Source organism: Cervus elaphus, chromosome 31 (assembly GCF_910594005.1).
Source record: "Cervus elaphus chromosome 31, mCerEla1.1, whole genome shotgun sequence".
Lineage (NCBI taxonomy): Eukaryota > Metazoa > Chordata > Mammalia > Artiodactyla > Cervidae > Cervus > Cervus elaphus.
The window spans coordinates 6,508,848-6,524,542 of NC_057845.1; the positions used below are offsets into that span (position 1 = coordinate 6,508,848).

General features: G+C 41.5%; 1 protein-coding gene across 8 annotated transcripts in view; it reads left to right on the forward strand.

Annotated features, from left to right (window-relative positions):
* TIAM1 (TIAM Rac1 associated GEF 1) overlaps positions 1-15,695 on the forward strand; it is a 451,497-nt gene that overhangs the window by 410,155 nt on the left and 25,647 nt on the right. For all 8 annotated transcript variants that reach the window (XM_043892676.1, XM_043892670.1, XM_043892674.1 and 5 more), the window contains 4 exons: positions 210-335; positions 5,794-5,902; positions 10,689-10,868; positions 10,964-11,082. In XM_043892676.1, the coding sequence (XP_043748611.1) occupies positions 210-335; positions 5,794-5,902; positions 10,689-10,868; positions 10,964-11,082 (534 nt within the window). The remainder of the gene's footprint in view (positions 1-209; positions 336-5,793; positions 5,903-10,688; positions 10,869-10,963; positions 11,083-15,695) is intronic.

Genomic DNA, 15,695 nt, shown 5'->3' on the forward strand with positions numbered 1-15,695 from the left:
GGAGCATTTTGAATTCATTTAATTGTAATAAATAGGTCAAGTTATTGCCTGGCAAGCTCTTGGCATGCACTCCAAGAGGAAAGAGTTGGCCCACCTGCTGATGGTGGGAGCGTTACCATATGGGTAGAAAAACTTTGAAATCAGAAGCAAATGAAGGATCCACACACTAATGAAATAGGCGGTTGATGAAATTCTTTTGCATTTTCCAGCTTGATGTGCTCTTTGGAAATTTAACCGAAATGGTAGAGTTTCAAGTAGAATTCCTTAAAACTCTGGAAGATGGAGTGAGATTGGTACCTGATCTGGAAAAGCTTGAGAAAGTTGACCAATTTAAGGTAAGTCTCAACTTCAAATAGTGTCAAGTTGCCTCCTAATGTCAGGAATGAGGTAGCCTGTAGATCCAGTCGAATCTCCTGATAACACATCACAGGAGACTTTGTTGCTGTGGGAGTCTTCATTGGATATCCAGTGGGGTCAGTTCCTAAAGGGAGTCAGAGAGGGAAATGGACTATGTCTTGCTGGTCTGGCTAAGGTAGAACCAGTGCTATTGACTTCCATTTAACTGGAGTATCTGCTGACTTCTCTTTAGGAAGACGCACCTACCTTTTGTTCTGTTTATGTGGGGGCCTTTGACACTTGCTGTTAGCAAAATTCGACTAGCAGTCTTGGTTTTCCGATAAACAAATTAATTTATCTTGTTCTGGGGAACTGGTTAATAGAAATGCTTATCGTTATGCAGGAGGAAGACGGTCCCAGCACACAGTGTCCTCGAAGCCTTAATGAGGATTTATGACTGGAGTGCTCAGTGAGGGTGCTTACAGCCGGCTTCCTCCTCCTTGGTTGGCTTCCCCTTGCAGAGATTTCCTGCTCTGTGTTTCCAACCAACGAAGCTCATTGATTCATGCACAATGGTTTTGGCTTATGTGTCACCCTCATGGATGTTTAAAAAGGTTAATGGAGGTATAATTGACATACAACACACTGCTTATATTTAAAATGTACAGTTTGATGAAATCTGACATATGTGTATACCTCTGAAGCCATCACCTCAATCAGGATAATGGGCATAATTATCACCCTCAGTTATTTTTCCTGTTCTTTTGTGATTCCTCTCTTCTTTTTCTTCTGGCCTCTCAGCCACAGCCAACTGTGTCTGCTTTCTGTTACCATAGATGAGTTTGCATTCTGGAATTTTATATAAATGAAATCATACAGCACAGACTTTTTTCTTTTTTTTTGGCACAGACTTTTTTTATGTGGCATCTTTTACTGCATAATTGTATTGAGCTCCACCCATGTTGTTTCATATACCCATGATTCACACTTTTTAGTTGCAGAGTAGTAATTGCATTGTGTGGATGTATCAGTACTGATCCTTTCTCCTTTCTTGGGCATTGGGTTGTTTCCAGCTTTTGGTAATTACAAGTAAAGCTGCTGTGAACATTTGTGTGCAAGTTTTAGTATGAATGCATTAAGAGATCCATGGAATTCTCCAGGCCAGAATACTGGAGTGGGTAGCCTTTCCCTTCTCCAGGGGATCGTCCCAACCCAGGGATTGAACCCAGGACTTGCACATTGCAGGCGGATTCTTTACCAACTGAGCCATGAATATATGCTTTTATTTCTCATGGATAAATACTTTGGAGTGGAAGGGTTGGATCCTGTGGAAAGTGTATGTATAACTTTTTAAGAAACTGCTGAACTGTTTTCCAGAATGACTGTGCCAGTGTGCAGTCCCATCTGCCGTTCCTCCTCTTTCTGCAGCAGGGTCAGGTCACTCTTTTTAAACTTAGCCAGTTTAGCAAACATGTGGTGGCACTTCATTATGGCTTTATTTTAATTTCTCTAATGATATGATGGTGAGTATCTTTCTGTGTGCTAATTTGCTTTCATTATAGCCTCTTTGGTGAAATGTCTGTTCAGATCATTTGCCCATTTATTATATTGGATTGTTATCTTATTATTGAGTCTTGAGAGTTCTTTGAAAATTTTGTGTAGGAGTCTATTACCATATATATGATGTGTAAATATTTTCTTTTGTCATACAGTATCTTTCAAAGAGCAGAATTTTTTTTTTCAAGTTGATTTCTTTTTTTAAATTGAGTATAGTTGATTTACAGTATGTTAGTTTTGGGTATATAACAAAGTGGTTTAGTTTATAAGTGAAAATCGCTCAGTCGTGTCCAACTCTTTGCGACCCCATGGACTTGCAACCTGCCAGGCTCCTCTGTTGATGGAATTCTCCAGGCAAGAATACTGGAGTGGGTTGTCATTTCCTTCTCCAGATTTAGTTTATATATAGACATATAATCGTTATCAGATTCTTTTCCCTTATAGGTTATTACCAAATATTGAGTATAGTTACCTGTGCTATGTAGTAGGTCCTTGTTGGCTATTATTTTATGTGTAGTAGTATATATATGTTCATCTCAAGCTCTTAATTTATTCCTCCCCAGAGAAATTTTATTTAAAAAAAGGTTTTTTTTTGGCTACGCTGCATGGCATGCAGTCTCTTAGTTAGCTGATTAGGGATCAAATCCGCACCCCCTGCAGTGGAAGCCTGGATTCTTAACCACTTGATCTCCAGGGATGTCCCCAGAAATTTTTGTTTTTTAATGAAATCCAATTTTTCAAAATTTTTCTTTTCTGGGTCATTCTTTTGGTGTCTTATCTATGAAATCTTTGCCTAAAGCAGGGTCATAAAGGTTTTCTCCTAGAAGTTTTGTGACTTGGGGACTTACATATTAGTCTCTTATCTGGTGTGATGGGTGAATCAAAGTCAATTTTTTGTATATGAATATTTAGTTTTTCCAGCACTGGTTTTTGAGATGACTATCTTTCGATCTCTTTCCATTGAGTAACTTTTGCACTTGTGTTGAACTTGGGTTCAGTTGTCCGTACAGGTGTGGCCCCCGTACTGTGTGACTGTCTTCTAATGGTGCGGGCATCTGGCTGTCGTGTTAGTACCCCTGATAGGTTTGTAGGATGAGATGAAGACTATCCTTTGATATATTTTTCTGTGTGTCATCTATTTACAGTCTTTCTCTGCAGCAGGAGTCATTTAGAATGCACACATATTTTCATACACATAAGCTTATGGACCTATATTTATATATAGTTCTCTATTTTTATTTGGATATAATTTCAGACTTACAGAAAGGTTACAAGAATAGCACAAAGAATTCTAAGCTATCCTTCTCCCATATTTTCCAAATGTTAACATTTGACCACATTTGCTTTATCCTTTCTCTGGCTCCCTAATATGTGTGTGTGTATGTGTATGTTGTGTGTGTCTGTGTGTACAAAATGTATAATTTTTTCTCCTGAACCATTTGAATAAATGACAGGTATAATACCCCTTTAACTATTGAATATAGTTTTTTATTTTTATTTTTTTTTTCGGAATTGCTTGGGTTAGTTCAGTTTTCCTCTCCTCAGGGTGATTGGGCATACTGTCCATTTCAAATACAGTTTGGCTCATTGGTAAATTAATTAATAGGACACTATTAGAACACCATGATAAGGGCTAGTAGTTTGTCAGTTAATCAAAAAAGTTGCTTACTGTGGAACATAACAAAAATGCATACAGACCTGAAAATGCTTGGTTTTAATCTAAAATACCGAACATTCATGATCTTCATTTAGCATGCTTTTACTATGGCAACAGTTCTTTGTGTTTAGATTCTGTTGATCACTTTAGGAGTGTGTAGTTATCAGAACTGTGGTACAAACATGATGGTGTTACAAGCAGAGATATTATTCTAGGGAGGGATTAGTGCATGATCCTTTGAGCAAGTTCACTCTAGAGCAGTCACTGCTGTAAATACCATTTAAGTGGAACCTTCTTCCCCGACCTTCGTTTCACTGATTTCCCGCATAGCCTGGCCGTCTCCATCCCGTCTGTGAGACCTGACAGCTGATGCTCCTGAGCACTCGCGGCCCCGGGGCTGCTCTCGGGCACTTCGGGGTTGGTTTCTCAGTTGCTGGTTTCCTAAGCCTGCTGCTCCTGGTTTCTGTGATTGCTGTTTTGTTTAAATCCTGATTATATATTTCCCAAAAATTAAAAAGCTTGTTAAAAAGGTGCAAATTATGTTGCATAGAACACTAGCCCTGCAACAGGATTAGCAAAAAAAAAATCGGTTCTGAGATCAAATAAGTTTTGATAAAATTTCCTCTTGGGAATTTGCAGTGTCTGTCAGCCAGTGAGAGGCTCTGTGAAGTCCTCCCGAATAGAAACACGGGGTAAATGCAGTCTTTGTGTGTCCACCCGCCATGTTTGTGGACAGTTTGTGCTCAGAGATTATTTTTTAAGGCTGGAAGAAGAAATGGACATGTTAATGTTCTGTGTTTCCTATATGGTAAATGCCTAGTGAATTTATATTAAGTTAAACAAATGGATAACTTGATGTGGCTAAAGTGAGTGGTTACATTTAGAGCTTTTTCTTACACAACTTTTCTCGTTTAATTATTGGATTTGGTTCAAATGATGACTGTCTGTACAGGGTCAGGGGGATGAGATTTGGGGAGGCGTGTAGCTGAAAAAGTAAAGGAGGAAAAGTAGAACATGTAGGAAATGAATTTAGGCCTCTAATTACCAATTATGTATGGTTCATAATAAACCTTTGTTTTCTTTTAATTAGACTATCAGAATTCTCTGCATTGTTAATTAAAATAAATTGCATTTTGTGGAACCCAATTTATCACTCGAATCCCCAGCCTTATTATTATTATTTTTTTTTTGGCTTGGAATCCAACTTTTAAATTCTAAACCTAAATAAGCCATACCTCCTTCTAAACTAGACTAGATCAGTGTGAAACCTATAGAAGATATTTTTCTGAGGCCTGTTTCATATATTTATAGAAAATGTGTAGGATAAAAAGTATCCAGCTGAGCTATATTAAATTCCTAATAGGGAAGAAAGTGAAAGTCACTCACTCGTGTCCGACTCTTTGTGACCCCATGGACTATATAGTCCATGGAATTCTCCAGGCCGGAGTGGGTAGCCTTTCCCTTCTCCAGGGGATCTTCTGGACCCAGGGATTGAACCCAGGTCTCCTGCATTGCAGGCATATTCTTTCCCAGCTGATCTACAAGGGAAGCCCAACAACACTGGAGTGGGTAGCCTATCCCTTCTCCAGTGGATCTTCCTGACTCAGGAATTGAACCGGGGTCTCCTGCATTGCAGGCAGATTCTTTACCAGCTGAGCTGTCAGGGAAGCTCTAACAGAGAAGGCCTCCCCCTAGTTTTGATCTGGTTCGGGCAGAGGCTGTGGGCTGGGAGAGGTTACCTAATTCCCATAGGTGAGTCTGTTCCTTCCGTTCATATCTACTCCTGCTAGAGAAGAGTATGGTGCTGGAGAGGGTGGAATTAGTGGTCACCGAAAGGTGTTTTCTATTTTGGGGGATTTATGCATTTCTTGCCTTTATTTGGTTTGTCACTTATACATTCCCAACAGAATCTAATGAGGGAATTTAGGAGATTTCTGTTTTTTCCAAAATGCCATATCTACTTTCTCATTAACAGTCAGATGTCTCAGCTAGGTCATTGAAAAACATAAGCCAGCAAAACCAGTGACACTGGCTGTAATTACTGAGAGAGCCAAATACAGCATCTATTACACAAAAAGGTGAGCCCATAGGCTTTCCAATAGGCCATCAGTGAGCAAAGACAGGTGGGAATGGTGCCGGTTTGTGGGGAGACTCTGGCAGGTGTGAGCTCCCGGCTCCATCCTGCTGATGTTTCTGGGTGAGGAGGACCGCAAACTAACTGCACTGTTTCTCATTGTATCCAGAAAGTGCTGTTCTCTCTGGGGGGATCCTTTCTGTATTACGCTGACCGCTTCAAGCTCTACAGTGCCTTCTGCGCCAGCCACACGAAGGTCCCCAAGGTCCTGGTGAAAGGTAAGGCCCAGGAGGCCTGGGCAGCAGGTGGGCGTGTTAATTGTCAATTCACATTTGTGTGGCTGACCGTGGGCGGGGGCTTCTGGACGGAAATCTAAGAGTCATTGTTGTGCCAGATAGATATTCCAACAAGCTCCAAGTGAGAGTACACTTGTCTCTCGGTGTCTGTGGGGTATTGGTTTTAGGATCCCCCACAGACACCAAATGTCCGGGATGCTCAAGTCTCCTATATAAAATGCATACTGTGTGCACATAACCTATGCATATTTTCCCATATGTGTGTGTGCTCAGTTGTTCAGTCATGTCCAACTCTTCTGTAAACCCCTGAACCGTAGCCCGCCAGGCTCCTCTGTCCAGGGATGTTTTCAGGCAAGAAGACTGGAGTGGGTAGCCATTTCCATCTGTAGGGGATCTTCCCAACCCAGGGATCGAACCCAAGTCTCTTTATCACTAGCACCACCAAACATCGCTAGGTTACTTGAAATACCTAATACAGTATATGCATGCATGCCAAGTGACTTCAGTCATGTCCGACTCTTTGAGAACCTATGGACCATAGCCTGCCAGGCTCCTCTGTCCATGGGATTCTCTAGACAAGAATACTGGAGTGGTTGCCACGTCCTCCTCCAAGGGATCTTCCCATCCCAGGGATCGAACTTATATCTCCTACACTGGCTGCTGCTGCTGCTGCTAAGTCACTTCAGTCGTGTCCAACTCTGTGCAACCCCACAGACGGCAGCCCACCAGGCTCCTCTGTCCCTGGGATTCTCCAGGCAAGAATACTGGAGTGGGTTGCCACATTTCCTTCTCCAACGCATGCATGCAGGCTAAGTCACTTCAGCCATATCTGACTCTATGCAACCCCATGGGCTGTAGCCCACCAGGCTCCTCTGTCCACGGGATTCTCCAGGCAAGAGTACTGGAGTGGGTTGCCATTTCCCTCTCCACCCACATTGGCAGGTGGGTTCTTTTCCACTAGTGCCACCTGGGAAGCCCTAATATAGTACAGTCTGCTGTGCTTAGTCGCTCAGCTGTGTCCGACTCTCTGCAACCCCATGGACTGTAACCTGCCAGCCTCGTCTGTCCCTAGTGATTCTCCAGGCAAGAATACTGGAGTGGGTTGCCATGCCCTCCTCCAGGGGGTCTTCCCAACCCAGGGATCGAACCCAGGTTCCCAGCGTTGCAGGCGGGTTCTTTACCGTCTGAGCCACCAGGGAAGCCCTATACAGTATAAGTGCCATGTGAATAGTTGTCAGTATGCAGCGAATTGAAGTTTTGCTTTTTGGAACTTTCTGGAATTTTTCTCCTAACTGTTTCCTCTTCATGATTGGTTGAATCCACGATGCAGAACCTGTATATAGAATCCTTAGATATAGAGTGAATCCTTAGATATAGAATCCTTAGATATGGAGTGCTGACTATACTGAGAAATTAAATGCATTAATATCTTGAGTTAATAGTGTTGTCAGTTTTCTTATCATGAAAGTTTTGACTCGGCTCTTTGGGGCCAGAATTGATAAGTCATTTTGCAATTATGCAAAAACATAGGGGATTTAGAAATTCCCTACTTTATTTGTATTTTCATTAATTTCATAATAACCTACCACAGTTCATACACCTTTTTGTGTCATTTCATCTTTCCCTCACCTATTTTTGTTCCCTTGTGTGTGATAATAGTCACCACCATCACTACTAAAATTTTTTCAATTATTTACAAAAGTCCAGCTGTAATTCCATTTTGCACAGAGAAGAGTAGAAGTTTTATATTGGCAAGCTCCTGTTCCTGTGTTCTAAGAAGGTGGTGGGTGTTCTGAGAGTCACTAAAAAGCTGTTTCCCTTCCATAGTTCTGCATGTGACTTTGATAGGTTAAGGGACTAGAGAAATATGCCCTTGGTAAACAGTAGAATCTATAGACAGTTCAGTTTCAAAGGATCTCTGGAAATCAGCCTGCTCTTACTTCTACACCTTACCATGTGGCTGCCATGTAAACACCTGCTGAATATGTAAGTAATATACTTACATTTGTGTTTGCTGCCAAAGAGAACTAGCTTGATTTAATTTAAAACTTATTATAATAAAGATGAATACAACATAGGTCTCTGTATAGCAAAAGATCCTGCCCCAGATAATGACATACTTAATGACATACTTAATGATAGTTTCAGTCCAGGCAAAAGAGTCCTACTTCAGCATAAAAACTTAAAGGGAACCTGGGAATTTCCTTGTCCAGCTGTATGACAAGGAAACTGTCCTGCTGTGTGGTTTTAGATAGGCTGTGCTGGTCATATAGTTCTGTGTATGTATTTCTTTTTAAACTCTAACTGAATGCTGTGTTATGAGAGTGTTAACAATTTCAGAGCACTTTGCTCTCTGGTAAAATTATATACTCATCACAGTCCTTAAAGCAATTTGTGTTATTTTTACTCACTTGATTAAATTCTGCCCCTGTAGGTTTTCAAAAATTCAAAATCATTATATTTTGCACCTGAAAAATATTAGAGTCTTTCAGAATCATCCCTTAAACCGTTAGGGTATGACCCACATTTTCCTGATGGCCCAATGTGCAGATACGATAAAGAGAACTCTTTGAGAATAGGAAGTACCCACCTGGGCTGCTTTGCAACCACTTCATTCCCAGTCTCCTTTCTCGTCATGGATTTGGTGGCTGGATCCATGGAATCTGATTCCTTTTGATGGGTCTTAAAATGGCTGAGAAGATGGTAGTCTTTACAAGGCCTTTCCCCATGACTGCTGTTTTTCTTAATTGAATAAAGAGAGTGAGAAGACTCATTCTCTGATTTCACGACGTCCTTTTGCAGTCTCGTCTGTTCTTGTTTTTCCTTCGGCTGTGCTGGGCCTTCCTTGGTGTGTGAGCACTTTCTCTCACTGTAGTGGGCAGACTGCTCATTGCAGTGGCTTCGTTAGTTGCAGAGCTCAGGCTGTAGGTAAGAGGGAAGAGGGCTTCAGCAGTCACAGTGCGTGGGCTCGGAAGTTGTGGCCCATGGGGTTAGCTGCCCCTCAGCATGTGGGATCTTCCTTACCAGGGGCTGAACCCATGTACCTTGCATTGCAGGGTGGATTCTTAACCATTGGACCACCAGGGAAGCCCTATCTTTTGTTCTTAGCTCACATTCCTAATTTTTGGAGATGGCAATATATTTTATCAGAAGCTTAAAAAAGTATATGCCTACAGTTAGTCATTTTAATATATTGTCCATTCTTCTTCCCATTTTTGCCCTCAGTTCAGCCTCTCTTTCCACCATTTCTTTGGAAAGACACACTGTGTCTTCCTGACTGTCCACTGGCAGATACCGTTCTGATTGTCTGGGGGCCCACAACTCCCCAGGGCTGATTTTTCAGCCTAGCTGGGACACAGATAAAAGCCCAGCCCGTGAGGATACTGCGGCTGGTGTTACCTGAGGTCAGTTGTGTGTTTCCCCCTGAGATAAATCCTGATCGCTGGTAGCCCTGCATTAACACGGAACAGGTCTTAAAAGGCGTTGCCTGCAGGAGACCAGCTCTGCTCCACTTACCCAGCTGCAAGGTACTGCTGCTGCTGCTTTTTTCCCTTCCTCTTCTCAAAAGAGGTTCTATCAGCAATGAAATGCTTGAAAAATTAGAGAAACTGGGGTAAGCAGTGTTTGCAGATGCAGGCTTTTGTATTATTCAGATGTGGCTAGGCCAACAGATCAGGAGACAATTACCATCAGAAGTTTGTGGGACTTCCCTAGGGGTCCAGTGGCTAAGACACTGCGCTTCCAATGCAGGGAACCAGGTTCGATCCCTGGTCAGGGATCTAGATCCTACATGCCACAGCTGAGTTTACATGCTACAACTAAAAATCCCAGCACAGCCAAACAAATAATTTCTTTTTTTTAAAAGAAAGATTGTGTGTTCTTCACGGTTCCCAAGAGGAGGGGAGAGGGTCACATAGTGCAGGGCCGTGAGAGGAAGCACCAGGGTCCACCAGGAGGCAGAATGAGTGAGGGGAAGACATAGGCAAGGCGCTCTGTTGTGGCGTCTGCAGGAAGGAATGGGTGAATCAGGGCAAACAGGTTTAGGATTGGCTAATTTGAATAATCTCAGCAGGCTCTGGGGTGGGAGGGCTGTCCTGAGTTCTCTGGGGCCTGGCTCTTTGATGCTTAGCGCAGGGGGAGGATTGGCCTAGAGTTGTAAAAGCCTCATAGAAGAGAGATGGAGGCAGGGGGCTCTGGATTGGTTGGCTTGTGTGTGAAAGGCATGCTTCCAGGTGGTTCCTAGGCTACCTGTAGGGACTGACTAGCTCTAGGACAGGCAGTCTCTCCCGGGTCTATCAGGTCTTTGATGTCAAAATATCAGATTAAGAAGACATTCAACAGCAACCCTTGGAAACCTCTGTGCGTAGGACTTACAGACTCTGTTATCACTCAGCTCAGGAGTCATCAACCTCTGGGATCTAATGCCTGGTTATCTGAGGTGGAACTGATGTAATAATAATAGAAACAAAGTGCACAATAAATGTAATGTACTCGAATCATCCCCAAACCATCCCCTCCTCCCCAATCTAGGGAAAAGTTGTCTTCCTCAAAATCAGTCCCTGGTGCCAAAAAAGGTTGGCGACTACTGCTAACTCATTGGACCTCTGCTCACTCCCCCTAAATAAGCAAATAAATCTGATGGGCAGGCCTTCTCTGACCATTCACTGTACTCTCAATCCTGTGAAAAGGCACCTTGGAATTAGTGAAATTATGAGAAGGGAGTCATTTGGATGTTCCGCCCAGACAGTCTCTATTTAAACTCTTCCAGCCAAGACGGACGCAGCTTTCAAGGCGTTCCTGGATGCCCAGAACCCAAAGCAGCAGCACTCGTCCACCCTGGAGTCTTACCTCATCAAGCCCATCCAGAGGATCCTTAAGTATCCGCTTCTGCTGAAGGAGCTTTTTGCTCTGACGGACGCGGAGAGCGAGGAACACTACCACCTGGATGGTGAGCCATGAGCCCCTGAGAACTGCCCCTTCTTCAGGTCTCTCCAGAGCCTTTAACTAGTCTTTTCGTTTATTTCACGACCTGTTTTCCTCCAGTGGCCATCAAGACTATGAACAAGGTTGCAAGTCATATCAATGAAATGCAGAAAATCCATGAGGAATTTGGGGCTGTGTTTGACCAGCTGATCGCTGAACAGACTGGTGAGAAAAAAGAGGTAAGGACCCCTCTTCTGCCCAGCATGCTTGTCTGTAGAGCTGGGTTGATTTGTTTCTTTTTAAGGTGTTATTTGTAAGTAAAATAGTAACAATGATAGTATTTTTGTTGGTGGCATTTTTTTTAAATTGAAGCATAGTTTATTTATAGTATTGTGTTTCTCATGTACAGTAAAGTAATTCAGTATATATATATATAAATATATATAAAATAATCTTTTACAGATTCTTTTCCATTATAGATTGTTACAAGATATTGAATATATTGCCCTGTGCTATACAGTGAGGCCTTGTCATTCATCTATTTCATATATAGTAGCTTGTATCTGCTAGTTTCAGACTCCTATTTTATCCTTCCCCCTTCCCCTTTGATAACTGTAAGTTTGTTTTCTATGTCTCAGTCTCTTTTTCTTTCATAGATAAGTTTATTTGTATCATACTTTAGATACTACATATAAGTGATATCATACGATATTTTTGTCTTTGATTTACTTCAATTAGTATGATACTCCCAGGTCCATCCATTTTGCTGGAAATGGCATTATTTCATTCTTTATTATGGCTAAGTAATATCACACTGGAATATTATATATATTATATGAGTGTATATATGTGTGTCTATATATATGTATATGTATATATATACACACACATCTTCTTATCCATTCATCTGTCAGTGGACACTTGGGTTGCTTCCATGTCTTGAGTTTTGTAAACAGTGCTGCTGTGAACATTGGTGTGCATGTATCCTTTCAAATTAGAGTTTTCTCCAGGTGTGTGCCTGGAGTGGACTTGCTGAACCATATGGCAGTTCTATTTTTAGTTCTTTAAGGAACCTACAAACTATTTTCATAGTGGCTATACCAGTGTACATTCCCACATTGGTAGAACTTCTTTTACCCAAGGCTACACTGTGAATTTTCTTTCTCAGTTGAATTATTTCTTAGTATAGAAAACCTATCCTGATTCTTTCTCTTCACCCTCTAGACCTCTGATTTTGTTCTCTCTCAAGTGTGAGAGTGAATTTCCATGACCATAACTTGGACTGTTTCTCTAAACACTGTTAAAGGTCATGGTTGTATCTCCAGAGACTAGAATAATAATTTACATGTAGTAGGTGCTCAATGAATATTTACTGAATGAGTGAAAGTTTCAAATTACTCTGAATCTTTTTTTTTTTTAAGTCTGCCTGAAACCCTACTTAGAATAAAGAGTCACAGGAACAGTTATGTTTGAGAAAACTGTAAAATTAACTCTAAGTTGTGTCTGAGTCATTGAGGAGCGCTTATGTGAATACGATTCTGATAATACTGAGATGAATCAGACGGATATGATATGGAATGATATTCACCAATGCCGCTATACCTCCTGATTTGATTGGAATGTTGTCCTCATTTTGCTTTCTGCATCAAAAAAGGAGACAAGCCAGGAGGGAACCATGAAGAGAAACTCTTGCTGTGATTGAAAGGAGGGAACGTCAGAGGGGTGGTGGGGATAAGACCTGGTTGTTTAGTTTAGAAAAGAAAACAGACTTCGCTTTGGAGGTATAAAGGGTTACTGTCTAACAGGTTCCCATTTATGTCCTCGGTGAAACAAAAGAAGTTTTGGACTGTAAGAAGATAATTTTCAGAAAAAGGTAAAATGACATCTCATAGAAATGTAAAGCGAACAAATATGAAGAAATGTATTTTACTCACATGATGTGAGGGAGCCCGACAGTCAAAATAGCAGGTGTGTGTATGAAGCAAAGAAACAGCGAGATGGTTTGTAAATGCAGACAAATGGGTTTTTCCACAGCAGGAGGAATCAGTTATAAGTCACTACCAGGCTGGAGAGAATGTTCCCATGTATCTGTTACCTGCACCTCACCGAGACTGACAGAGGGGCTCAGAGACATGTGGATGCGGGGCTGGGCTCTGATAGCCCGAGAGGGTGCTCTGAACAGGCTGCTCAGTTTTCTGCTGAAACACAATTTTGTTTACCATGTTATTACAGGAAGAGTATGTGAATGTTCTCTGTCTATCAGACAGACGCTTTAATCTATCAGAATGTGGAAAAGACAGACATGCCTCTCTGGATTTTGTTCTCATTTTCTTGTAAAATTTTATAGTAAGAAAAATGCACTATATTCATTAAAGAAAAGAACAAGCTACAGAAAAAGACAAGAATTAAAACTACCTACAATCTCAGAACACAAAACTTACCTCTTGATGTTTGGGTTTATTTTTTTAAAAATACGTTTATTATATACTTGAATACTGAATATAATTCCATATGTATTTGTGAATATTTTGGAAGTTATTTTGTACCTTGAGTTTTTTTATGTTGAACAAAGAATTATTTAATTTTCACATTACTTTACATGATTCAAAAGGATCATTGAAATGATTGTGTAATATTATACTGTGTGATTGAACAAAGACTTGCTTAATTCCTATTGTCAAGTACTTCTCTTGGCTTCATTTGACGACTATGAATAATACTTCAGAATTATAAGGCTTCTATCCTGTATTTTAGTTTATTTCATTTTGACAGAAGTGAATTTTATTGAGTCATGGAAATGAACAATTTCAGTGCATTTCATTATATTCCAAATTGATTTCTGAATTTTAATGATCTTGAGAGCAAAGGACTATTATGCCAAAGACTAGAAGGTAATATGGATAGCAGATTGCAAAGACTTTAGAAAAAAAGCTGACTATGATTCACAAGTCAGACTATAAAAGGGCATATGGCTTTGGTGGAACTGCCCAACCTCCAAAATAAAATTCTGTCAACCGAGTAAGAAATCTTTCCAGCAAGGAACAAAGAGATGTAGTGCTCTGCAAAGCAGTCTCTTGTGAGCAGAGATTTTTTAGGGTAAAAATGTGCACGAGATGGAAGGAGGGACCTTTGACCACATACCAGTATTACAGGGTAGGAAAGTCCTGTATCAGTAGTAGGGTGTCTGAAGATCACAAAAATGAAAGCTTGGAGAAGATGCCAAAGAGAGCAACAGAAGATTATGTCTTAGCCCTATAGGAAGAATAAGAAAGAAAAAGACCATTACCAGGGGCTAGAAGTATCATAACCAAAGGCAGCTGATGACCCAAAAAAAACGACACAAATCCACTTGATGTCTTTCTTTTCCCCCCTCCATTGAAAAGAATGGTCTTCAAACTGGAAAGGATGGAGTGGTCTTGAATCCACAAATGTAAAACCCCAGGGAGAATGGTCCTGGGGAAATAGTGTGTACTGCGCCAAGATCAGTGATAAGTCTAGGCAATACTTAGAGCAAGCAGGGCTGTTCCCTTCCTGGATACTGCCCTGGGGGTGTGGTTGACTAGTTACTTAATATGAACAAAGTAATATAATTGCTTAATGTTTTTAATGACTGACCATGTGACTCAATAGTAATTAGAGTAACTATTATTATTGTAACGATCTTGATCATTATAGCGGCAATAGTACCAACTGTGTTGTGTAGTGCCGGAGCCCCATTTCCAGCACTGCAGCCCAGAGTGGTGATTAAACGGCACCATGCTCTATGGAGGGCTGCTTGGTGGCTGCCGTATCTAGAAACTCAGATCAAAAGCAGCAAAATAAACCAGAGCCATCTGTCGTTGAGAAATGCAACATCAAGTTTTCAAATATTCACATTGCTGCTTTGAGGGAGAAGGATCAGGCTTGCTTTCTATGGACACAGAGTCAAAGTGAGAGGCTGGTGGGTGAGGGATCCAGGGGGGCGTATTGGAAGAAGACCCTCCTCACAATTGATGGGGTTGCCCAGTGGGATGGACCTTGGAGTCTGGTTGTTGCAAAGCCGCATCCTCTGACATGTTTGCGCAGGGAGCCACATGGAGGGACCAGATGATCCTCACACCTGTGGTTAGGTTGCTGAGAGGGTGGGAGGATGGGATTTTAATGGACGTGGAAGTGGTCAGCAGCTCCAGTGAAAAAGACACACATGACAATCTTTGGGCACGGACACTGATGGAATCTGAGGATTATCATGTCTCTGTAAGGAGAAGAGGACCTTGTCCATCTGAGAGGGCTTAGCATTTGACCTTTGAGGCTGCAGGAGTAGACCTTATGGTTTCTAAGGACCCCAGAGCTCACACTGTACAAGCTTAAAGCACAATCTCCCAGCACCTCAGTTGGCTTCTTTTTCCTCCTCTAAAGTGAAATGAAATCTTTGTTAAGATGAGTCAGAAGAAGAAGACATGAAAAGATTGCACTGCTTCCCAGAAGACCCTTGCTCCAAAGGGACTTAAATTCACAGGTGGCAGTGTCTGTGGTTTCCTGGATCTTTGTCCTGGGTGACCGTTGGTTCCCCTGGGTAACTGTATTTGAATACCAAACCTCTGTGATTTCATTCATCAGTTTTGACAGGTCTTTTGTTGTTGAGCTGCTAAGTCATATTCAACTCTTGCGACCCCATGGACTGTATCTGCCAGGCTTCTCTGTCCATGGGATTTCCGAGGCAAGAATGCTGGAGTGGGTTGCCATGGTGTTCTCCAGGGATCGAACCCAAGCCTCCTGCATTGCGGGTGGATTCTTCATCGTTGAACCACTAGGGAAGCCCTTTGATAGCTTTACTGCATGTGAATTTCAGAAACCCTATTTGTATCTTTTG